The sequence below is a fragment of the Phascolarctos cinereus genome, unplaced genomic scaffold (genome assembly GCF_003287225.1).
Source record: "Phascolarctos cinereus isolate Bilbo 61053 unplaced genomic scaffold, phaCin_HiC Scaffold_7;HRSCAF=346, whole genome shotgun sequence".
Taxonomy (NCBI): domain Eukaryota; kingdom Metazoa; phylum Chordata; class Mammalia; order Diprotodontia; family Phascolarctidae; genus Phascolarctos; species Phascolarctos cinereus.
Genome location: NW_027556180.1, coordinates 164,057,129 through 164,084,177, shown reverse-complemented (window position 1 = coordinate 164,084,177; position 27,049 = coordinate 164,057,129). Strand labels below are relative to the sequence as shown.

Genomic DNA, 27,049 nt, shown 5'->3' with positions numbered 1-27,049 from the left:
ATGAAGAAAAAAAAAATGGGGAAAAGACAAAGTTTATGGTATTGAATTTTGGGAAAAGGTAATTTTTTTTTATTGGTGGAATCATTTTTTTCTTCCAAGGCTACATCAAAAACATAGTCTGAAGTTGAGGTGACCTTATAAGACATGGGCTATAAATTACTCATAAGAAATGTTTGGGGTAATTTTTTTTTCATTTCCAGGAGTTTGAAAGCCTTGTCCCCATTGAGAGAATACGGAAATTTGATAACTGTATTGAAATACTGAGAATCAAAGTTGTTTCTGAATTGCAGAAATTCCTAAAATAAGATAGAGTATTACAACATGACTGTACCACAGCACATGGTATAAAAGGTTAATAAAATTATCAGAGTTGTAGAAAAATAATGGCCTGGGAACATGCCTGATATAAACTCTATTAAAAAGTCAAGCCTTTACTTGTAAAAATATACTATTCACAAAAAGTTTACTTAATATCCAATGAGATTAAGTGTGATTTTATGATAAAGAATTGTTTTTAATTAAATTTAATTTTTTTTTCCAATTAACAGGCATTTATTTTCTTGTTTACCCTTCAGCACTGGGAAAAAATGAAAGAAAACAAGAGAAAGCAAAAAAGAAAAAAAAACAACCTCAATATGAAATATGCACAGACAAACAACAAAAAAATTAAACTGAAGGCTTTGAAATTATAATCCCTAAACTTCCCCCCCAAAAAAAAAACCAAAAGAGAATGAGACTCTACCTCCCTCTCCTCTTTGAAGAGGTGAGGAATATGGATGTAGACTATTAAATACAATTTTGGACTTATGGATTTGTTAGTTTTACTGAGATGATTTTTCCCCCTATTTGTTTTTATTCTTTGTTATAAAGTATGGCTCCCAGGGTCAGAAAAAGGAGAGTGATATATTGGGAAATTAAGGTCACTAAAATATATCAATAAAAATTGAAAAACATAATTTATAACCAATACTTCTTCACTTCAATTGGTCCAGATTTATAGTAGGCTTAATATATATTTGATTGAAAAATCTAAGTGGCACAAGTTAACAGGTATGAGCACTATTTTTCGAGAACTAGAGTGTCATGGTATTATGGTTAGCCCAGTACAAAGTTTAAAAATTGTTTACAAATGTAAAGTTATTCTAGCTGTTTATGTCAATACAATCTGCCTATATATGGGTTAAGGAATGAAGAAAAAGGAAGCTTATGAAGAGGTATCCTTTTTATTTGTTTGTTTTTTTTCTGAGAAATCATTGTATTCAATTGAATTAAGTAATTTTTAAAAGTCCAAGAAGTTTCAAGGTCAATAAAAAGGTATTAGCCCTCTCAATAGCTTAGTTAAAGGAGGATGATTACCAAGCACTCACTATAATGGGTCACTATTGTGGTTGATGGAAGAGAAAAGATCTAACTAGTTCATTCCTCTGTATCTGCAGAAATTTGTTCTACATAGCCATGGAAACATAATGGATACACTAAAACAGTGAAAGGAGTTACGTACGTGACCTAACACAGCATTGATTTAGGAGAAAGTAAGTACATCAGCAACTAAGTATATCAGCAAGCTTTTGCTTTTGGTATCTCGTGACTCAGAGATTCAGAAACAGAATTTTGGTGATTAAGAATAAATTGTGACTTTTCATTATGATTTAAACAAATGCTATGTGGTTAAGCCAATTACTTATCTACTAGAGGTCTCAGTTTCTAAGCCTTTTTTTCGCATCTTTGTTTCATGCTGAGACACTTTGGATATATAGCGTGTTCCAAAAGTCTTAATGTAGGTGTAAGCTATTAAAGCTGAAAACTGCACTGTTGTTTTTTTTTTGGGGGGGGAGGGATATCTGTTATAATCTACACAGGCAATGAAAAGAAGATAGAAAAATGTAAATTCTTATTAGCATCTCAGATAAAGGACATTGAAGAGATTAGGATTAGAAAGAATGACTACAAAAAGGCTATGGATCATGTATATATTTCATTTATACATAACATCTCTGCTATCTGGGCCAATAATTCAGTTTCTTTGGGACTCAGCTTCTTCATCAGTAAATTCAAGGAGGTGAGTGTAATTACAAATAAATACTTTGGGTCCTCTGTAGACTTAAACTTTGATAATCTTAATTTCATAAAGAATTTAAAAATAACTACTTTGATACATACTATATCAACTATATAGTTGAGTCTTCAAATTAAAAAAAAATTACTTTTTTTTCCCCTTAGAGAACTATAGGGAAAGGACAAGTGTGCAGCCATCGTAGTGTAATTGATTTAGAGCTGGAAGAGACCTCAAAGGCCATTGCGTCCAAACATCTCATTTGATAGTTAAGTACAATTAGACCCATAGAGGGAACATAAGTGACTAGGCTATGATAGGACAGCAAATAAGTGGGGGAGCTGAGATTTAAGCTCTGATCTGACATCCTCTGATCCACCATTCTTTCCACTGGAAAACATAGTCCCCTAAGATCCTACAGGAATCAGCTCTTTGCCAACAAGTGCTGCAAAAACAAACCATGCAAAGGCAGAAGTCAAAAAGTCAAAAGAGTGAATTGTCAATAAGCTTAAGAGGAATCTGCTTTTAAGTGGGTAAAAACTAAATTGAAATTGGGCTAGAGCACAGTTTATGATCTTGCTCAGGTAAAGAAAATAAGACTGTCAAATCATCAGTACTATATTATAAAATACCCCAGGAGCCCTTTGAAGGCATTCCAACCTATTGTTTAAAAACAAAGATTTGAAGGTAATTGTATGTGTTTGAATTTATTATAACTTGAGTTATAATAGTGCCAAGGTTGAAGTATATAGCAGGGAAAAAAGTAATGGAGTTATTCAAAGTCCATCTTATTTGTGACCATCTTATACTCATCATTGTTTTTATTATTTTTGCAATATTTTGCATTATTTAGAAATATTATAGAAGATACACTAATATCTAAAGTGATATTAGAGATTGAAAGAAGGAATAAATTGGAAGGGCAACCAGGAGAATTTTTAAAATGGATGAAATATGTGTATGGATATGTACACATTTATGTGTGTGTATATATGTATATGTGTGTGTGCATGTAAATGCCTGTAAGTATTAGGATAGCATAAAATTCACATTTTACATCATGAACTCTGTCAAAGTCTGTTCAGGCTCACAGAATTAATGCGATCTTTATTTAGGAAAACAAAACAAAACAAAACAACAATAATGTTCTTTTAGCCTACCTAAGGAAAACTCATTATGGGGACAGCTATATTTAGATAAATAATTAATTATGGAAATTAGCTTAATAGTATTGGATATCTTTAATTGAATGGGAAAATGCCTTATTCTCCCCCTTCCCACCAAAAATAACACAAACAGCAATAAAAATTATTTTCATTATGAAATCTTCATTAAGGCATTAATAGCTATAGTCAAGACCATTAAGTAAATAATTAAGAGATCCACAGCTTAAATACTTCAGAAGAAAACCTTGAGGATTTAGAAGGTAATGTTTGCTTTGGGATCAATCAATGTTATTGGGGGGGCGGGGTCAGGAGATGATATATTTCCTTCTTCCATAGTTCTAGGTCTAAGGAAATGAAGTTTCTAAAAAGTTCACGAACATATTTCTTCTTGAACATTATTAGTATTATTCAATGGTACAAAGTCAAGCTATCATTTTAAGCATAGCTTACAAACACTAAAATATACCTTGACTTTCTAATTTTTCCCCAATGGGGAAATGAATCTTTGATTTTATACTATAAGAAATAGAGTCCATCATATGCTAAAATGGAGATTGCCACCAAGGAACCATTGAATCCCATTAAACAAGATATAAAGAAAGGCAAGTTTTGATATATAATAAATATCTTCCTTTACAGACATTATATATGGAATTCTGGCGTTCTCCTTCAGACTTGGAGATATTCTCAACACAAAGTTAATAATACAGACTGCTTTTGTGATAATGATCCCATTTATGTTAGTGAAATAATCTAAGACACTTCTCTGGCTCCTATAGTTACACTCATTTTGGACTTTTTTGGCTTCACCATGCCCCTTCCCTTTCAGTTTTTTTCTTTTCTTTTCTTTTCTTTTCTTTTCTTTTCTTTTCTTTTTTTTTTTTGAGGGGGGTAGGGTTGTCTTCCACCATTAGATTTTGAATTTCTCGAAAGCAAGGACTATCTATCTTTCTTTTTCATATTTGTATAGCCAGGGTTTAGCCCAGTGCCTGGAACATAGCAAGTGTTTAATAAATGTTTATTAAGTGACTTCAACTGTTTCCAATAATTAGACTAAAATAGAGGATTGCTTCTCTCTGTCTCTCTGTCTCTCTCTCTCTCTCTCTGTCTGTCTCGTCTCTCTCTCTCTCTGTCTCTTCTTGAAGGAATAAGGAAGTAATTAATTTGTTGATTCACACTTACCCAGGGACTGAGAAGTAACTCTTTTGGTTTGAGATCATTTCTCTTCTACTTCTGTTTATTTCAATTTAGACATAAACATCACAGATATAAGCAAATTTCATAATAATGATAAATGTGAGATAAAATAGTCTGCCTATGAATACCTGAGATATAACTGATTCATCCTGACATAATAAACCACTATACTGTGTAGTTTAACATATAATAAATGAAGGATGAAATGAATGCCTAAAATCTAAATCCACCTAGCATTTATTTTTAAAAACCCCTTCTGTACTCTATATACAAATACCCATTTCTTCATCATATCATGATTGTTTTCTCTAATCAAAAATTTGAAGCTCTCCTATATTGTAGGCTTTTTTTTTTCAGAAGCAACCTAAGATGGCTGCTACTGTACACAGAATGGTCTTCAATCTTTTCAACAAAATCACCTGTTCCCATTTTTTTTTCCTCCTCTCCCTTCAATAAAAGAGTTGAGGAGAATTTGGTACAGCAGAAAGAATACTAGCTCTGAAGTAAGAGGACCTGAGTTGCTGGTACTTAGTAGCTGTATAACTTTGGACAAGTCACTTATATTTCCCAGCTCTTTGTCTCCTCATCTGCAAATCACTTGAAACTAGATGTCCTCTGAGTTCCTTCCACTCAAAGTATATAATCCTATAATAATAAAGTTATTTAATATAGATTCAAATTTGAAGTAGAAATGTTTTTAAGCATATTTTTGCAAGCCTAATTTTGTACCAAATTTAGAACATCCAAGTAATCTCAAAAACCACCTATATCCCCCAGAACACACTTTGATAATGACTAGAGTGACATGTATCAAATGTTAAGAATTCAGACTATGTATAATTAACCACACTATAGTTTTATCAATCAAGATATATGAATATTCTTTGGCCAAAAGAAATCATACTTCCTATGCATTTGAAATCCATTTAAAAATGAAATTGCACATTATTAGGTGAAATAAATGAAATGAAATTTAAAATAAATGTTTTAGTAAGAAATAAAGTAAATACCTGACAAAAGAGACAAAAATCACCATCCCTAAGGTAACCTTGTTGGCTTGTCTGCAGTGAAAATATCAAATGGATTGCCATTAGCCCAATCTTCAGGCCACTGACAACAAGCATTTTGCAAAGTGATGCCATGTGCTCCCTTTCCCCCATATTCAGAGGTTGAGCTTATAACCAGTCACAGCAAAAGACCTGTTCCTTAGGCAAGTCATCCCCCAAGCACATTTTTACTTGTTTAAAGTAACTGTATAGGTCTTTAGGTAACTTCATATATGTGTTTGTATGCAATTTTTAGTGCCCAAATCCTTTTAATCATGGAAGGAAGGCACAAATTGAGGGGATAAATAATTTTCAAAATATATAAAATTCACACAGCAGCAGAGGCTTCATTTCTAATTGTATACAAGTTGTAGAAATCCAGAAAATAAGCACATATGCCACTTACTACTAGTGGGACCTTGCGCAAGTCATCTAAACTCTGGACTTGAGCTACTCTAGCCATAAACAAAGATGGGGGATGTGGGGAAGAGAAGTAGTTGACTGGAAAGTCCCTTTTAGTTCTAAATTTGTCCCCCTATGATCCTACGTATTCACAAACAACATTGATAAGCTTGGATGGCAATCTTCTATGGAAAAAAAATGATTCTTTTGCAGATGGGATTTTCAGTGAAACCTAATGGGTGAGACACAATTAACAAGGAGAATCTTGAGTTCCAAAAGTTCTTAACATTACTTTCTTCCCACTTTAGAGCCTCAAAACCAAGGAGGTCAATTCCCACTCTTTGTTCTGAGACAAACATCCAACAACACATATAACTGACAAATCCACAGGTAAAAAAGCTCTTAAGAAAAACAAACAAAAAACCAGTTAACATATAGGTATTCAGGGCTATGAGTCTTATGTGTTAAATGGAAAACATTTTTGATCCCTGATTACAAAAGAATAGCAAGTATTTCCTAACGAAGGAATGTAATTTTCCTGAAGATGAATATAAATTTCTCATTACATTCTCATTAGTGTAGCTTCACTATATTGATTTGGAAGCTATTATTCAGGAAAGTGTCATCGGATGCTGGCCCAGCTTTTATTCACTTTCATAGTTAGGGTTCAAGATTTATCATACTCATTGGATACTTTCTTTTTCCTACTCAGATAAGATAGTGAATCATCAATTTTGACATACCTCTAAGCTATTCCCCACTGCTAGCACAGTAGACTTTTACAAATTAGTCTGTTGCAAATATGCTGATCCAAATATTTCTGTATTTCTAGAACAATAGATATTGACTTGTAAAAAGATTATTTTCTCCTATAATCATATGGTATGCATTTAGAAACTAGATAATATATACATTTTTTAAAGTGGAACTGTATTAGACTATAATTACCTCTATGGCCAGATCTCAGTTGAAATAACAAACTATTAAGTAGATTGCTTCTATTTCATTTTGCTTCCTTGTACAATGTTCTATTTTGAATCTGTTAGTGTGACATTTACCTATTTCCTTCCTTCCTCAAACTATTCAGGTCTAATTAAATAGAACTGAGTTGGGGAGAATTACTCACACTAAAAATATAGGTAGGGTTCTCAACCTGTTCCAACTTATTTCTTCTATGACATTTCAATAATAACTGTGAACTGCATTTTAGTGATTTATTATAGTGGTGATAAAGAAATAGGTTGGAAGACCTATCTATGTTCAGCTATTTTAAATTTTAGAAAATGATATCCAACTACCTTATAACTGTTTGCAAGGGTGGAGGGGAGAATGAGACACAAAATAATCCATCTTTCCTTTACTTGGTTAGAGTACAGATAGTGAGACTAAAGAAAAATTGGCCTCCATTTAGTCATTGATTATAACAGCAGCTTTCTATTATGAGTAGGGAAGGATACTCTAGATTCCCAATTGACTTCATCCTTCAAAAAATCAGAGATAATAATTAATCTTCGTGCCTGGAAGCACTAAGAATTTGGGTGATAAGAGAATACTTTACAATGGAGTAGAAGTTGAGGAACCAAGAAAGGATATATGATTTGACTAAACTGCAAGTAGCACATAAACCTTCAAGACACAGGTGTGCTTAGGTTTTTCTCTTGACTTTGCTTATTCTTTTCTTTTCCAGGTAGATGGAAGAGATAAAACTCATTGTCTTTTTTTTTTATCCAGCATCCAGGAAAGCAGAATCTTTTTAGCTCTTCTCTCTGTGCCTTGCTTCTCTTTTCTTTTGATTCAACAGGATAGCAAAGTCTCCTCTATGCCCTCTTTCTTTCTCCTGTATATGGGCAAAGGAGAACGGCTTGGCACTTATACTCTTTTCAGACAACAAGAAGACTTGGTGGAACCCCATATAAGTACCAATATCCCATTTCAATTTTCCTTTAACAAATATTTGAGTGTCTCATAGCTTTATGGCTGTTAAAAATCCCATTTTAATAATAAAAGGGTCTAGTTTGATATATTTATATTTGTATTGAGCTAGGAATTTTCTCTGATAGTTTCTGTGCTTCATGGTTCTCTTTAAATTTCCCCTGCACATTCCCAATCTCTCTCAAGGAAAATTATGTATTTATTTGGTGGGGTTCCCCTGTCCAGATACCCTAATGACAAGGGCCTAAAAGATCCAAAGAATACTGATCCTCAAAAGCTTTAGGAAAAGACGGATCCTGTAAGAAATGTCAAAGGATGCAGGGATAGTTTGTTAAATTTTTCCCCTCTTTTATTTCAATGGGTCAGAGGAAGATATTTTTGAGTTCAGTGAAATGATTATGTCCCTTATTTTGTGTTTATGTATGTTTGTGTGTGTGTATATGTGTTTTAATTGGAAGCTCATAACATTTACATTTTCAATGTTTTCAGCAGCTTCTTGGCATTTCTTTGCCCAAATTCTCCCAAGCAAATTGCTGCTGTCCACATTTTTATTACTACACTCTACTCTATAGGTCCATTTCTCTACAATATAAATATACTCTTGCCCGCTATGCTAATCCAATATCTTGTCCATTTATGACATAACTGTCTGATACTTTTTTAGTGCCAAATGGCTAAATGAAGAGACAGAGACAAAGAAACAAATACATAGAAAGAAAGAGACAGAGAGACAGAGACAAAGTAGGGGAGGTTAATTTCCAAAATTGAAACTGTTAGGAAAAGTTTTGAATGAATTTATTTGAGTAGTAAGGTAGTGCATCCTACCCAATAATAGATTTTCCTTGTTCAACTCAGTGCTTTTATGGACAGCCCATCCTTACATATGACTCCACCCTTGTATAAAACACTTCACTTTGCTCTGTTCTATGACTGCAGGCTGCATGCCTACTACAGCCAGCCCAAATGTTATAAGACATGTCGCTGATTCCAGTCTGGGGAGGGAAGAGCTTAGAGTACTGCAAAGGATGAAAGCAAGAGCATGGACAAAATAGTCAAAATCCATTATGCCACTGGAAAATAACAAGTAGTTTAGTGTCATTTTCATCTATAAGAACAATAACAAAAAAAATTGGTCTTCAGAATTTTCATCTATACAGTGCATTGCATTATGAGATTTCTATGGTTCCCTTTAGCATTAAAATGCCATGATTCCTTGATTTTTTTTTAGCATGTAGTGGATTGAAAACAAGAATTTCTCACTTCCTGAATATAGCTGTTAATTAATCATGCTTCTTGCATTATTGTATTTAAAAAAATACTTTTATTCATAAGTCAAAATGATGTCTGAATAATTAAATTAAGTTTAAAAAAACTGATAGAAGAAACTTGAAAAAACTTATGCAAGTGGGTACAACCTCAACCCCTATGCATCAAAGCCTATACCATATAGAATATATGTTGGCAGACAGTAATCTAGTCCATGTGCACAATTATAAATAGCTTGTCCTGTGCAAGCTTTAATATTAAAATTACCATTGATTAATCCATCTCAGGAGTCATTAAATAAATGCATTGAAAACTTTTCCAAGTGGTTTCAATTTTAGTAATTACAAAATCTCTCTCTCTCTCTCTCTTTCTCTCTCTCTCTCTCTCCCCTTATCTCTCTATCTCTGCATACCTCTTCCTCTCTTTCCCCTCTTCTCTTTTATATTTCTCTCCTCTCTGTCCTTTCATTATTTCTCCCCTTCCTTGTCTTTCTCCTTCATCCTTTTTACTCTTTTTCTCCCTTCTCTCTCCTGCCTTTGTTTCTCCCTCTCTTCATCTCTCTCATCTTCCTTCTTATCTCTCTTTTATCATTCTAATTCTTCTTCCCTCTCTCTCCTCTCCTGTTTCTCTTCATCCCTCTTTATCTCTCTTTTCTCTCTACTCCTCTCTCATTTCCCTTTCTCTCTTCCCTTGTCCTCTTTGCTTTCTTTATCTCCCTTCCATCCTTTCCTTCCCTGATTCTCTTCCTCCTTCCCTCCCTCTCTCCTGACTTTCCTCCTTCCCTATACACAAATTCATTTCCATTTATCACTCACATTCTCCAATATAATTTCACTCTGATATTTCATCATGGTGATCATGGTGGTGACCCTGCAGGTAGGTTTTTAAAACCTATCTCAGTAGAGCAAATGTTGCTAGTATTTCCTATGAAGCTGTACAGGCTTCTGGCAGAACATTTTGTATTTTGTTTCATCAAAGGAATACTAATAGCTTGCATCAATATAACATCTTAAGGATTATCAAGAGTTATGCTCATACCAGTCCTTTGAGGCAAGTAGGGTAATTAATGCTAGGCTCATTTTTACATGTAAAGAAACTGAAAGTCTGATCACTGAAGTGATTTGCCAATCATGACTCAGCTAGAAGCATCTGCATGGGAGTAAAACTGAGATACCTTGCCTCTGAGTTCAACATTCATTCCATGACACCAAGCTGCTTCTCCTAACTGAATTCAAAGAGAATCATAAACAGAAGGTTGACCAGTAGGTGATGAATTTTGTAGGCCATAGTGAGGAAGGCAGCATGATGCAGTGGATAGGAGTGGCTTTGCCATTTCCTTCTCCACCTCATTTTACAGAGAAGGAAACTGAGGCAAACAGAATTAAATGACTTGTCCAGGGTCACACAGTAGTAAGTGACTGAGGCCAGATTTGAACTGATTGAGATGAGTCTTCCCCACTCAGGCTCAGAACTCTATCCACTGCATCATCTAGCTGCTCTAGAATATCTGAGTTTAAGTCTCAACTGAGACACTTAATTATCTATGTGGCCCCTACGTCTGTAAATTTACCTCACAATAAATGAGACAGTATTTGTAAAGTAGTTAGGACAGGGCTTGGAACATAGTAGGTTCTTACTAAATACTTCCTTCCTTCCTTTCTTTCACTCTGTGCCTCAGTTTTTCATTTTCAAATGAAGGTTTTGATTGGAAGGTTCCTTCCAACCCTGATCCTACAGACACGTCCTACAGAAATAACAATCTACCAAAAAAAGATAGATCTAGGTCACAGATCTTGAGCTAGAAGGGATCTTAGAGATTATCTAGTCCAACCTCATACCATTTTATAGATAAGGAAACTGAGGACCAGAGAGGTTAAATGACTTGCCCAGGGTCACATAACTAGTAATTGTTTCAGATGAGAATTGAACCAAGGTCTTCTTGTCCTATTTTCTTCAAGAATTTCCTGGGGATACTTTGAGGTAAAAATGACTCTACCCAGGGCAACATAACCAGTATATGTCAGAAGTAAAACTTGAATCCAGACTTTTCTGATTCCAAAGATAGCCCTCTGTCTACTAAGATTCACTGCCTAGTATATATGTTTTATTTGTTATTATTATTATCACCATCATCATCATTATTATTCAATTTAATTGCACGTATTATATATCCTCTGCATTGTCAACATAGGGAACATTGCTTAACATTGTAAAAAAAGTTCCCTTTCCTCTTTCCCTCATACACAATATTCCTGTGGGCTTAATTCTGGTCTAATGCTACATCGCTAAGTGCCTCCAAACAACCTTTCCTGATGATGAGAAACCAGAAGCTTAAATGGTGAAATTTAGCAAAGTAGTACCAGACTGGATCTGACTGTAGCTTCTATCATGGTCTGCTTTCACATCTGGCACACACTGTGGATGGGTTGTGGATGGATGTGGATGTGGAAAATGACACAAGCAATGAACTCAGGCCATCAATGACACTCATAAGCAGCTCTCATGCACCACAGAGTTGGTACAAGAAAAAACTCTAAAGTAAGCACTATGGACGTCCCTTCTCTATTATTCTCCTCAAATTTTAACTATAATAAATTCCACTAATTTACTCTCTTTCTTCACTAAGGCAAACTTCTGAATCCATCTCTATACTCAGAGTCCACAATTTTCCTCCTCTTTGAAAATTCCAAATACCCCATTGGAAATGCAAATATAGCCAATCACTGCCCACATCCACCCATCCCATAACAGAGAAGGAGAGCATGTGAGGAAGTATGGTACAGTGCAAAAGGCATGGGATTTGGATTATGACATCCTGGGTTCAAACTATATCTTTGCCAGTTACTGAATGACACTGAAAAAACACTTAACCTCTCTGGGTTTCCGTTTCCTTAACCGCAAAATAAGCAGATTGTATCAGATTACCTTAGAATTCCCTTCTCTAAATTAATGACCCTAAGAATTCTCCTGTCCTCTCCTCAACCCTCTGCTGATTAGCACCAGTATGCTTACTTATACTTCCCAGTCCCATAATATACCAATATGCTAAGTCCAGCATGAGGAATCCTGGAAGTTCTAGTTCCCTCCCTCTTTTCTAAAATCTATATTAACGTATGCCAGTACTAACACATAAAGGAGTAAAGGGATAGAAGGAAGAAAGTTTCATTACCTGATAATAAGCAGTTGTATAACTATATAAACCAAGTATTTAAATCTTAAATAGTAGTATGGCATTGATACTTGTGTTTGAATGTTTTTTAAGTTATTGGACATTATTATGATCATTTTGTCTCTGATTTGTAAATAAAATTAAAAGGCCATTAGTACAACGCTTTTATTGGATCATATATTTAGAGACAGCTTAGATGACATCAGTTAGAATATTCTCCTTTTAGAGGTGAGGAAAATGAGGCTCAGACAGGTTAAGTGAACTGCCCATGGTCATGGAACTAATAAGTGTCTAAGGTAGGATTTGAACTCAGGTATCCCTGAATCCAAGTCATATGCTCTGTTTACTTTGTCAACTAACTCACTTCAAAAGGTCTGTGACTTTTTTTTCCCTAAGGGAGTTCCTATTCCTGGGGCAGCTAGGTGGCATAGTGGATAGAGTGCTGGGTCTGAGGTCAGGAAGATTCATCTTTCTGAATTCAAATCTTGCCTCAGATTCTTACTAGTTATGGAACCCTGGGGAAGTCATTTAACTCTGTTTGCCTCAGTTTCCTCATCTGTAAAATGAGCTGGAGAAAGAAATGGCAAACCACTCCAGTATTTTTTGCCAAGAAAACCTCAAATAGGGTCATGAAGAGTTGGGCATGACTGAAGCAACTCCACAACACCTAGTCATACCTTAATAGATGGTACTTCATGACTTGTTACAAAACCTTCTTATTACTTGGTAGTCAGCCTTCTGGTGATAAGCCTCTCTATGCTTAGTTAAATTAGTCTTTTGGCCTAAGACAAGTCTGTTGACCAGCCTTTTCACTTAAAGCCTTCAAATCAGCATGGGAGGGTAAGAGTTCTATTGGTAAAGCCTTTGAAACCACAGGCATTGAGGTAACACTGGGGTTGTACGTTAGTGCAAGGAATATTGGCTAATAGCTATTTTTTTAAAAAAAAAGCTGAGTGTCTATACCAGAGAGTAGCCCAAAGCAATGAAGAAGTAAAATATTAAATTATAGTTCAGTAACAAAGGAAGAAGTACCTTCTTATGAGATAAAATTAGTATGCTTAACATTTATTAATAAGAAGAGAGTCATTTACAATTTATATGGTTACTATTGATTAATTAGACATTATGCTTTGGTTCTACCCACTTAAGTGATACACTAACTCCCATCTATCTGTGTAATTCAAAGTAGGCTTCTAACTGCCTTTCGTTCCATCATTTCTTACATACTGAAGACCCCTTCCATTAGGATTCACCTCTTATCACTTTCACTATTACCGATATTGTAGCTATGTTTAGAAGTCCATCTATTATGCCGCATTTCACTTTTCAAATTTGCTTTCCATAAGGGGAGGATAATTTACCTGAAATATGAGAACCCTAAAGTTCTTTTGGGCATGCAGTTCACATATTCTCCATAAAAGGCTAATTCTTAACCATAATTTCTAAGGAAAGAATTTATTAGAGTTTTTGCTTCTCGCATAGATGCTATCAGGTATTTAAAATAACAAACTAAAGATGAAGAAGAATTTCAACTATGGAGATTTCAGTTTATTTTGAAATGTATAGCCTCTCAGTTAGAGTCATAAAATTAAAGATATTTGACAAATCTTTTCAAATTAATTCTAATACTGACCCTATATACCCCAAAGCAATGCAATATTCAAATAGTCACAAATGATGGTTGAACAACTACCAGTAAAAATCCATATCTGAAATTTCATTGGCAAGTGTTGGTCCTGCTTTTATTCAAAAGGAAATCAAATCAGGTTCATTTTAAAAAGTTTGGTTTAGATCTATTTCAACAATGTGGGTTGTTCCTGGTCTGCAGACTCCCTCCACCAATGCTAATCTGTAACTCACGAGTTCCCTAGGATTCTGACAACTCAAATGTGTCAGTAGCACTCTAACTTGGGTTTTTCCAGCTCAAGGTTGGCCCTGCATCCAATATTCCTTTGGTATTTCATACTCCTCAAGAAAACCACATATAACTCTTACTCTTCAGAATAAGGAAAAGCTTAAAAGTTGTTTTGTTTTGTTTTTGAGGGGAGAAGACTTTTTGTTTATTTATTGTTTTTACTTTTCCTCTAAACTAATATTACCAAAGTTGTTAATATTAAATAGTAGCTCAATGACTAGACATTTTAAAATGGAATTTAAGGTAAAAAACTTCCATGACACAAAGTAAAAAAAAAATCTTCAAAGACAGGGGCAGCTAGGTGGCTCAGTGGATAAAGCTCTGGCCTTGGAGTCAGGAAGACCTGAGTTCAAATCCGACCTCAGACACTTGACACTTACTAGCTGTGTGACCTTGGGCAAGTCACTTAACCCCGATTGCCTTGCCAAAAAATAAAAAAAAAATCTTTAAAGATATAAAAGGGGGGGGGAGGTATTTGAAGAACTGTAGAAAAGTAGGACTATGGAAAATTCTCTTCCAGTGGCAGAGAAATCTCTCATGAGGTTTGTTCCTAAAAGGAAGCTCTGACCCTATACTTTTAAGACCTGCAAAGGGTCATATGCAAGAGCTATAGGAAGTGATGTACCAGGAAAACCTAAAGAAGTTGACAGTTGTACCATTTTCTGCCCTCACCCCTGCCATAACTGAGGGAGATGGGCAATTGAACACAGTCAGGAAACAAGACAATCTATTTAAAGGTCATAAGATCCTCTTATTTCCTGTTCTAAATCTGGCAACTCATTGCAGGAAAGATGACCCTCGCAATCATTAAAAAGCTCTCCTGAAAAGAATTAGCAAGACTACAAGTTTGTGTCTGGTCATAATGAACAAAACCTATAAAGGAAGATGTTATTCACTGGGGAGATAGATCTTGTATCAATGCTAATCTGTCTAATACTAAATTTTGATTCAAAAGAAATAATGAAAATTATTGTGATTTCAATGCTGATAATAAAAAATATTACAAGTAGAGAGGCCATATTTGAAGATTTCATCACAGTTACTATTTTCCACATATGAAACTATTACTATGCTATAGTTTTCAGTGGGTTTATTTAGGATTCTTGCCTATTTTTAATGGATTTTTTTGATTGAACATTTGTAAAGCATCCTGAAAACTTAAAACACTATATAAGTGCTTATTGTTATTATTATTATTATTATTATTATTATTATTATTATTATTTATTATCTTTTGGATGTTCTATGGGTTAAATGATATCCAGTACCCTGAGAAATCATTGTTCGTTCATGGCTTATATAGGATATGGAGAATCTTTTTCTAATGTTTCAGAAACATAGGCATGAGCTATTATAGTTGGAGATTTCCCAAAGGAAACACTGAATAGGGATGATATGAGACAGAGATACTATTATTTTTCAGTTATCCTTAAGACTAAACCTGGTCCATGTGAGCACAGTGTTGGCCACAGGCATTTTAATTACTAAATACAAAGGCATTTTCTTTGTCTTTATCTTTCTTGATACAATGAAACATTTGACACTTTTGTCTACTCCCTTTTTACTATCTCTTCCTTGGGTTTTCATGATTGTTCTCTCCAAAGCTCACTGTTTATCTGATCGCTTCCTTCTCATTTTTATTATATTATATAACATATTACATTATATATTACATATTATAAACATATATTTATTCTCATTTCTCACTTGGACTTTTATGAAGATTCCTAATTGGACTCCTGGCTTGAATTTTTCTTCTCTCCCATCTGGCTTCTACACATCTAATAAAACAACTTTTCTAAGGCACATGTCTAACCATGTCACCACTTCCTTCCCCTCCAAAGAATCTCTAGTGGCTTCCTATTGCCTCTGGGATTAACACAAAGTACTCAGCCTGGACTTTAAAGCCCTTCAGAATCTGTCTTTTTCCTGCTGCAGCCGTCTTGCATGTCTATGTTCCCACACTCAGCATTCCAGCCAAATAACCTGCAGCCTATTTCCAAATTCAAGACTTTATCTTTTGCATCTATGCTTTTGCATAAGCTATCTCTCATTTCTAGAATGCACTTCTTTCCCACCTACATTTTATAGAATTGCTAACATCTTTTAGGTTTCATTTTATAAGTTATCTATAATGGGAAGCTTTTTTCTCATCTTCATAATTATTAGTTCTTTCTCCTTTTCCCTCAAATTATGTACATATATGTTCTATGCACCTAGGAAAATGCAAGCTCTTTGAGGTCAGGGACTGCTTTTAGTTTTGACTTTCTATCACAATGCCTAATAGGTTCATGTATATGCAGTAAATAAATTTGTGTTAGAATGGGTCATAGAATCACTGGAGTGTATATATATATATATATATATATATATATATATATATATTATATATATATATATATATATATGTATATAATTGGAAGGAAATATAGAAATCATTTCATCCAATGGTGTCACACTCAAATAGAAACAGATTTGTATGATCTGTATATTAACTTGTTATTCAGTCATTTAAGTTGAGTCTGACACTTCATGACCCAGTTTAGGGTTTTGTTGGCAGAGATGCTAGAGTGGTTTGCCATCTTCATTTCCAGCTCATTTTACAGATATGGAAACTGAGGCAAACATGGTTAAGTACCTTGCCCAGGATCATGCACAGCTCAGATCCTCCTGACTCCAGGACCAGTATTCTATCCCCAGTGCTACCTAGCTGCCTTTTTTAACTTAGAAAACCACAAATTTATATTATCTATGTTTTACTGTATTACTATTTATTTTATGAAATAATTCCCAATATATTGGGTCACACATAGGAGTGTTGTAGCCCACTGGCTGAGTTTTTAATACCTCTGATCCAGTCCAACTATGTTATATTACAGATGAGGAAACTGAGGCACAGAGATGTATTTATGCATATGTGTATGTGTGTGTGTATATATATACAAACATATATATACATACACACATTATACATATATACATACATATATATATATATATATATATATATATATATATATATATATATATATATATATATATATATATATATATATATATATATATATACTTCCATGGATTCACTCATTTGCAGAGATATAGATAGATAGACTATATCTCTGAAAATAGCTAATCTATCTATCATAAACATGATATGTATGTAGAGACAGATTGTCTATCTCTAGAAATATCTCTCTATATAATCTCTATATAATTATATATAGCTAGATCTTTCTATATAAATACGCTTATATACACATATGTGTGTGTATATATATATACACACACATATATGTGTGTGTATAGATATATAGATAAGCTAGCTAGCTAGATAGATAGATAGTTAGATAGATATCCATGAAAGAGCCCAGGAATTAAATGAAAGAGCTAGAATTTGAACTCAGAACATATGATTACATCTTTCTGCTACATCATAATGCCACTTAAGAATACAGTGATGATCCTATTCCATTGAGAAAGAGTCAGCTTATATTAAATAACTTCTACTTGAGAAGACAGAGAAGGGTATAATGCATATAGGAAGATATGTTTTAAAAAGTTAAAGTAAGCAAAGTTTTGATGTTTGAAGGAGATAAGTGAATTAGGAGCTAAGTTCTAGTCCAAACTCCACCACAAGCCTTTGGTAAGTCCCTTAAACTTTCTGAGTTGTAGAATTTTAGCACTAAAGCACCTCTTCTTTAGATGAATAAAATGAGGTACCAATGAGAAAAAATAATTTGTGTAAAGCAACACAGCTATAATAGTTAATAGCAGAAATTAGAACTCTGATGTCCTGATTTTCTAGTCTGGTGCTCTATCCATTATATTGGCTTCTAAAAACTATGGTTCCTCCTCTGAATAATGGGGATAATAATGCCTGCCATGCTTGATTTACAGGATTTTCCTGAGTATCAAATAATAAAACAATGTATTTTGAAAGTATTTCCAAAACTCTAAAGCATTCTACAAATGTAAGATGGTATTATCCTAACTTCAAAAGAGCTTTGATTTAATCAGTGTGGGCATTTCCTCCACTGGCTTTCAACCCTTTCACGCCTTAATCACTGGTCTGTGTAGCTAAGACCAAAATGATTCATCACCTGGTGATGAAAATCTCTGAACTTTGCTGGGCAAAAATCTTCAGACAACAGACATTTAGTCCATTGCCGACCATATTCAAAGTCTTTCTGGTTTGGCAGGGCTTGGCAGGGCTGAGCTCTGCTGGCATATTCATAAAGATCTCAAGGTTACTCACTTTGCCATGCTGAGGCATTAGACCAGAACTTCAGTAGCAGGGCATTATAACTATTACTCATGACTAATTTTAATAATTTATATGAAACACCTCATTCTCTAATAATGCGAAGCAAATTAGACGCTACTGTTTTCAGACTTATATCTATAGAAGTTTCTTTTAAAAATGATTTTTATTGTTCTCTTTTATTTTTACATAGCTTAAATTTTCCCCTGCATCCTTCTCTCTAAAGAAATTATTTAAAGGTATGCATACACACACACACACATATATACACATACATATATATGTGTATATATATATATGTGTGTGTGTATATATATATGTGTATATATATATATATATATATATATATATATACATATACACATACGTTTAGGGTTTGTATTTCATTACAAATCTATTTAATATCTCCATCAAAATTATATTTATTGGATATTCAGGTCCCTCAAATGAATACTTTGTTTACCAAAAAAAACCCTCAGCCTAATTGGTAAGGGAAAATATACATTGCTTCATTTATAGTGTAGTAAATGCTAGCTACTGTTTAGAATAAAATTATGTATAGTAAGGTAATGCTAATGATTGAATTTTGTGGGTTTTGATACTATGTATGTTTTGTTTCCACATTTTTATTTGACACAAGGGACAGCAGAATAGCTTTGAATATTTCAAATATTATTTCTAATGCATTATTTGATTGTTCGTAAGCATTCATTATTTGCAATACAACTATGGAAAACAATAGAATATTTTCCCTCAACTTTAGTGATAAAATTGAGTAAAATATGTGAATTATAAAAATTTGCTCCATTTTAAAGAATCATTTCATTTTATACCAGGTACACCATTTGTTTTCCATTGTTTTATTATTAAAAGTTAGTGAGAAAATTTTTAATATAAGTTTGATCTACATCAAATCTAGTTAGAATGACTATATTCCATAAAGTAAACAAGCATTTACAAAGCTATCAGTTGCAAAAATGTGGACATAGTACTTCAGGAAGGACATTGATAAGCTTAGGAATAGAGAAGAATAACCATTATGGTTAAAGTCCCTGAGTTCATGCAATATGAAGAATGGATGAAGTAACTGTGTGGAGTGTTTAGCCTGCAAAAGAGAAATCTTAGAAGCAAATATAATAATCTTCAAATTTATGAGGGCTTCTCATGTGGAAGAGTAATTAAACTTGTTCTTCTTGGCCCTAAAAGAACAATGGGCCATAGATGAAGCTAAAAAGAAGCAAATTGGTTTGGGTTAGATAAAAGAAAACCATATGCTACCTAAAAGTAAAAAAGTCTGGAGTGTCCTGGTAGGTAGGAGTTTCCTCCTTAATTGAGATCTGTGAGCAAAGGTTGAATGATTGCTTGTAGGCAATATTGTAGAGGAGGTTTGATTCAGTTATTGGTTATAACATTGAAGACTTTTCCCATTCTGATATTCTGTGATTCTTATAAAAAGCTTTGATACAGTCATTTGCATAGTGTATAGTGGTTACATTTGCAGGGCCTTAACTATTAATCAGTCCAGTTGATCAGTTAAGAGACAAGGATGTCTGTCATTATCCTAACTCATGTTTATACAGTGTTTTATGGTTTAAAAATTTCTTTTCTCATCTCAACCTTATGAAAGAGGTATAGCAAGAATTATCAGACCCGTTTTATGGATGAAGAAATTGAGTGTTAGGCAATCAATGTCAGTTGACCTTGACAATGAGTGTCAGTTCAAGCAATGTTTTCCAAGTCACAGTAAACCTAAGAGAGAGAGTTTGATTCTGGCTGTTTCAGCTGCAAGATCAGTGTTATTTCTCTTACGTACACAACCCCACCTCTCTAGACCAAAGAAGATGTTCAGATTAGTCTGTAACCAAACACTGGTGATATTTTTTGGTGGAAATCAAAACAAACCAAAACAAACAAGCAAAACTGTACATTAGGTAGATTTTGAAGACTTTGTTCATCTTAATAGTTAATATGTCACCAACTCTTACTTCTGTCTCTTTCTTTCCATTCACATGGCTTTACCATCATCCCTTCCAGCTGGTATTGTGATAGCTTCTACTCCAAATTTCTTATCGCTTCATTCTCTCTTCTGCCACTGTATCAAAATGATATTCCTAAATGGTAGGACTGATCACATCAGTTCCCTGTGCAGAAAGGTCCAGTGGCTCCCTCTTATGGCCAGAAGAAGATACAAACTCCTGTGTTTGGCATCAGAGTGCTTAGTAAATAGCAAATGCTTAATTTTTTTTTTCACATTCTGCTTCACCTAAAGCCCTTTACATATGGTTCTGGTCTACCTGAACATGCTTATTGCTTCTACTGAATATTATTCCTCCTTCATGAACTCTGCTCCAACTTTGTGGCCCACTTACTCTTTTCCATACATTCCATTCCATTTCCCATCTCTATGTTTTTGCAAAGCCTGTCTATCCCTCATATCCGTAATGAATTCCCTCCTCATTTTTTCTCTAGCTTTTTCAAGACTCAGCTCAAACACCATTTCCTACAAACCTCTATTTCAAAAAAAAATTAACCAATAAACTTGAATTATATATTAGGCAGTATGCTTAACCTGGGTATTCTTATACAAAAATGAAACAATTTCTGCCTTCAAAAAACTAATGTTGTAAACTTTAAATGTAATTTTGTATTTAAATGTAAACTTTTAAATGCAGTTTTGACCCTTGCCTTGTCCTCTTGTCAGTCACTCACATTTACTTTGTATAGATTGTTTTATTTATTGGCATATCTTTCATGTTCTCCTCAAATTAACATAAATTCCTTGAGGGCAAGAACTGTATCATTTTTGCCTTTGTATCCCCATCATCTAATCCAAGAGCACGCATTAACTACTTAATACTGTACATGCTTGTTGAACGAATAAAGGAAATTTTTTTCTGCAATAATTTGAAGCTGTGATTTAGACTCAGACTACAACAAGTTCATGAAGAAAAAGGTGAGCCTTTTTTCCTCTGGTGGAATTGAGGATGTTTTCTTGTGCTTAAAATATGCATTTCTAATTTTGCACCTTTCCTACTACCTGTTTCTTTTGATATTCATATTTTTAAGTATATGTTATTGTATTTAAATGTCCTTTAATCTCCCAAAGAAATGTGCAGAATTAGTGTCAATGGGGGAAAACAAAAACAAAAACTGTTGTGTCAAGATGGTAGACTAAAAACCAAAGCTATGTTTATTTTTCATAGCATTTTCTAGAGACCAGGGACTGTGTCTTACTTATGTTTTTAATCATTCCGCCCCTCACCCAGTGTTTTACACACAAGAGACATCCGATAAATATTTTTGGAAATGAATTGAAAATTCCTCAAAGGTTAGCTATTTTAGTTACGTGTGAAAACGACATATATAAGTCTTTGGGATCCCAAGACTCCCTCAGTGACAAACTAATGGAAATATTTGTATTTTACTCATTTAAAAAAATAAAGTAGCGTGACTAGATGATCTCAGAGATGATCCCTTGAAGTTCTGAGAGCTTATGAACCTACTACAACCAATTTTTTTTTCTAGAATTATATCGACATTTTGGTTACTCATTTTTGATTGGGTTAAGAAATAGAAGTTAGAAGATAAAAATGAAATGTGTAACCCTCTCTCTGTCTCTTTTTTTTTTTTGGTCTCTGTCTCCGTCTATTTGTCTGTCTCTGCCTCTGTCTCTCTGTTCTCTCTGTATATGAATATAATAATGTATTCTAAATATTGGCATTATAATAAGGCATTAGTTCTACATATGATAATGGATACCCTCAGTTGTATTTCCTTCACATTCATTTCTTTGTTCATTGGTTTAGTTGAGAATTTTAAAAGATAAGACTGCTCTCAAAAAAAGGGTTTTTTTACTCAAATCTTAAGTACAATTTAAGATAATACACTAAAGGGGTTATGTAAACTGATTTTCGAATGTCTACTTATGTAATTCTAAAAAAAGGAAGAAAAAAGACTATTGAAACTTTAAAAATAAATGAAATTGGAGAATTTAAAGAAATAAATGAAAAGAAAATTTCTGAGAAATTAATGGGCATATGTATTTCTATACTATTCTCAGTATCAACTTTATTATAATTGGTGAAATTTCAATCCAAGATGCATTTTTATGATTGACAAGCTATTATTTTTTTCAAAGACTCTCCATTAAACATATAAATGGAATTGACAAAATAGACAATATAATAAATAGCATTTCAAGCCGAGGTTAATTTTCACTTCATTTTCACTTCATTGTATCTAATATCACACTTAATATTATAATGTAAACTTAATATTTGATATACACATGAACATCAATGCTCAAAAAAAAAGCATTTGTAAGCACAACTTACCATCATTTTATTATTATGCTTATTTCTGAGTTTCACTTGGAATAAGGTATTATTTCACAAGGGTTCCTTTAAAACATTAGTTGATATTAATATTTTTTTTCAAAAACAGTAAGGAGTTATCGAGCTAACTTGCTAGCTAGCTAGGTATCTATCTAGATGATTTATTAAATATGATAACATGCAGAAAATACAGAACTCTTCCCAAGGCTTTTTTCAAAGGCAAGGACACTTTAAATATGCATTGGATGGCCCCCCGAATACATTTTGTTTTCAATGACCTGCTCGAATGTCATAATTACTGACAAGAATATTAACGAATCTGTGAATTGACTAAGTGCCAAGCAGACATAGAATTTTTAGATCATTAAATAACCCTGTAAAGCTATTGCTTAAAGATGATTAAGCCAAGAGCCAATAGAGACTCTGTCAAATAGCCCACAAATTATACATAAAAAAATAAGAAAAAGCATTACGAAACTCAAACATATTGTCAAATTGGAACTGAAAAAGTCATAGAATATGTACTGAACTTGAGTGCTGTAGCAGGGCTTGGTTTGTATTCAGACCTCGAGCCAGACTCATAAATTTTTGATACTGCGTGATGCACAAATGGCCATATATATCTTGGGTCCAGATAGAACATATTTGCATATTTGTACATGACAAATGATTTGATTCATCCATCAACAGCAGGGCTAAGCCCTAGAAGAATGATCAATAAGAAGCTCTTAAGTAAAACCAACTTGTGATAATGAAATATTTTAATGATGGCTCATTGCATTTTGCAGGTTCCATTGTATTTTGAAACACTTTTTTTTTTAAGTCAAGCTCTTACATTGAATATTACATGAATACCAGTAGGGACTGGACTGTGGTAGTAGATTTTTTACCTGTTATGCTCATCTTGACTGTGGAGGTAGCAGTTCATGGTATTCACTAAAAAGTTAAACAAGCGGCTGTATATTGACTTGGCCAAGAGGTCACGATAAAATTCAGCAGTTTCTATAGTGTGTCGTCTTGTTATTGTATCCCCTATAAAAATAAAGACAAAGGAAAATAAGACAAAATCTTAATGGTTTCCTTAACCCCAAATGAAACTTTTAATAGCTAATTTAGCCTGATAGTAAACATTAAATTCCAAGTGAATGCCTTATCAGTAGCACATAGTGCTATGTCTGCTGCTTATAGGAAATATTCGTTCAATTAAGGGAATGAAGAGATGAAGAAAGGCTGAGGCGAATCACCATATTGGGATCCATCCTAAGAATGACTTTTAAGGATACTTCAACTTAAGAATTTATTGCAATATCCCTTTTAATAGGTGTTTCAAATACCCCTGTGGGTATTGTGTAATTGACCTTAATGAACTATGCTGTTTTATCTTTGATAAGGAACTACTTTTTGACAAGCTTCATTCCTTATAAAATTTCTAATAATAAATGAAGATTTATCTGAGATTTACCATCTATCAATAAAGTCAGTGTGAAGGCTTTATATAGATTCCTACCGAGACCAATTCAAAAAATAAAATCAAATGAACACATATTTACTGACCACCATCATGACAGATGCTATAATTATAAAAAGATCCAATCACTGACCTCAAGAACTTTATCATCTATTTAAGCAACATGACAAAAAAAAAGACAGAAAAATTTAAATAACGATAACAAAATTCAAATGTCAATTCAAGTCAACAACCCAAGCCATATACCAGGGCAGTACATGATTATTTGCTAAGTGAATTTCACAAATAATGAGATCACCAGGATAAGGTGATCCATCCAAGCTTTGATGAAGTGACAGAATATGTGTTGATTCTTAAAGAAGGTTAGCAGACTTTGGAAAGGAGAGAGAATTCTAGGAAGACCGAATGTTTGATTAGAGAGCACAGCCATGTAAGTTAAAGGGACATTCATTGGATAGTAGTGAAACTATCTTGCAAAGTGTAATTAGTTCATTTAATGAAGCAGTGAGCAATAAACCAAGAAGGATAAGTTGCAACAAGATTTCAGAGTACTTTAAAGGGTTAGTGAGTAATACGGAGGTAACCTTGTAGACAGTAGGAGGCCGTTGAATGTTTTTGATACGAATAACAATGGAAGTGTTGTTTTAGAGGATAAATACTCTAGTTGTAGAATGCAGAAAAGTTTGGAAGGAAGAAACTGCAGTAATGGAGATATTAGCAGCTTCTCACAATAGGACAGGCATGAAATGAGGATATCAGTAACCGGTATTGTGGCAAGGAGAATGGAAAGGAAAGTAGAGATGTGAGAGTATTTTTTATAATTAAATTTATTTATTTTTAGTTTTCAACATTCACTCCCATAAGATTTTGAGTTTAAAATTCCCCCCCTCCTCCCCCCTGCCCAAGTGTGAGAGTTATTGCAAAGGACAAATTGGTAGAAGTTGAATTAAAAAACAAAACAAAACTGTGAGAGTCTAGTTGAAATTAGCTAGCATGCAATTGTAGTGGGCTAAGTCATCTCAATTTCATAAATCCAGTAAAGCTTTGTAGTCCTAGTCCTCATAAATTAATCATAAAGCATTTATTAAGGCTTTAAGATTAAATACCTATTACATGGCAGGTACAGTGATAGGTACTGGACATATGTGATTTCAAGGAACTAATATTCTGCTGAGGGAGTACTACATGTTCATAGATAGGTAAATACACAGAGCAATTTCAGTATCTTATGTATATAGGGGAACTAAACTAGTAAAATTCAGGAAAGGCTTCCTAAAAGAGATAGTGCTTGAACTCAGGCTTGAAAGGAGCTATAGATTTTAAGACATGAAGAAAATCAACAAAGGACTGATCCTGTTGGGGAACTGCACAGGCAATCTGAAACTGATACTCAGAGAAACTGAGCCAATCAAATCAGAATTCCGGTAATGATAAAGTGGGAAAACAATGAATTGGGAAAACAATTGGAAGTCTAGGTAAGAAGGAAGAATGAAGTCAATGTATGTGTGTGAGTGTGGGGGAAATGAAAACAATGGAAGGAAAGAAAAATACGTTTAAAATGGAAGACTTATAAGATCCTATTGTCAATAGTATCTTGTGATACCATCTGAAGTGGAGCTAGAGTAATGTGTGCAGTATGGTGGAATGAGCACTGAACTGGAGTCAGAAGGCCTAGGTTCACTTTCTAGCTAGAGGACAGAGTGTTCACCAGATACTGCTGAGATAGATTGTACTTGTAAGATGCTCCTTCACTGGCTATAACTTCTCGTTCAACTGTAATTCCTCAATATCTCTTCTCCAAAGGAAGAGTATGTACACCATCATGTTCTTTTAATTTAAAACTCATTTCTTTGCAAGGGTTTTATAAAATGTCAGAAGCCCTTGCTTAGCAAGAATTAAAAGGCTTCCTTTAAGTTCTATCTTGCTTCCTTCAGAGGCTTGATTAGGCTGCAAACTAGTGATTCTCAGCCCTACATGCCAAATTCTTCACAAAGAAAAAAAAAAGAAGTTCCTTCTAGCTATTTCATGTCTTCAGGCTTAATATGGCTTTTATTCCTGGTCCATGAGCTTGGGTCAACCTGTCAGAGATGTCACCTTAGCTAATAGTGCACAGTGCCATATACCTCCCAATTTTAATCTCTGAAGGCTAGCCTAACAAGGCAGATAAAAGATATTGCCCAATAAAGCAACAAAGAGATCTTTTTTGAAAATCCTAATTTTTTCTGTTCTCTCAAGTAGAAGAACAGGTGGGGAATAAGAGTGTAGACAAGCTAAATCCTGGGATTTAGCAAGGTCATGTTTTTTTTCCCCCACCCTTTTCATACCCTTCTGCTTCTTAGCTAGATTTCTGAACCTTTCAAATGTAGATATAATTAGCCTAAATCTCAGTGGGGCTTTGGAATCACATCCATATACCAAGGCATTATATCATTTCCATGATCAAAATTTGTCAGTGGATTGCTGTTTCTTCTAGATTAAAACAAAAACTCCTTACTTTGTCACTTAGAGCCCTCCACAGTTTGATTCCAATTAATCTTTCTCGCCTTGATTCATACTACTTCCTTTCATATACTCTGTTTTTCAACTGCATTAGACTTCTAGCTATTTCCCATACTTGGTATTCTTTCTCCTATCTCTGTATCTTCATCCAATTGTAGTACCCTCCTTATATTCAGAATCCTCACCTTATTCAAAACACAGCCCAGGCACCGATTTCCATCAGTTGTTAATTTCCTCTCCCTTATCAAATTACCTTATATTTATTTGTGCACATGTTTTATTCCACCAGTAGAATGCAAGCTGCTGGATGACAAATTTTTGTTTGTTTGGTTTTTATCCAC

At 33.9% G+C, this 27,049-nt stretch overlaps 1 protein-coding gene across 1 annotated transcript in view; it reads right to left on the bottom strand.

Annotated features, from left to right (window-relative positions):
- MYO16 (myosin XVI) overlaps positions 1-27,049 on the bottom strand; it is a 693,538-nt gene that overhangs the window by 287,217 nt on the left and 379,272 nt on the right. Inside the window, 1 exon segment of the mRNA XM_020970073.2 lies at positions 23,632-23,773. Coding sequence (XP_020825732.1) covers positions 23,632-23,773 — 142 coding nt within the window.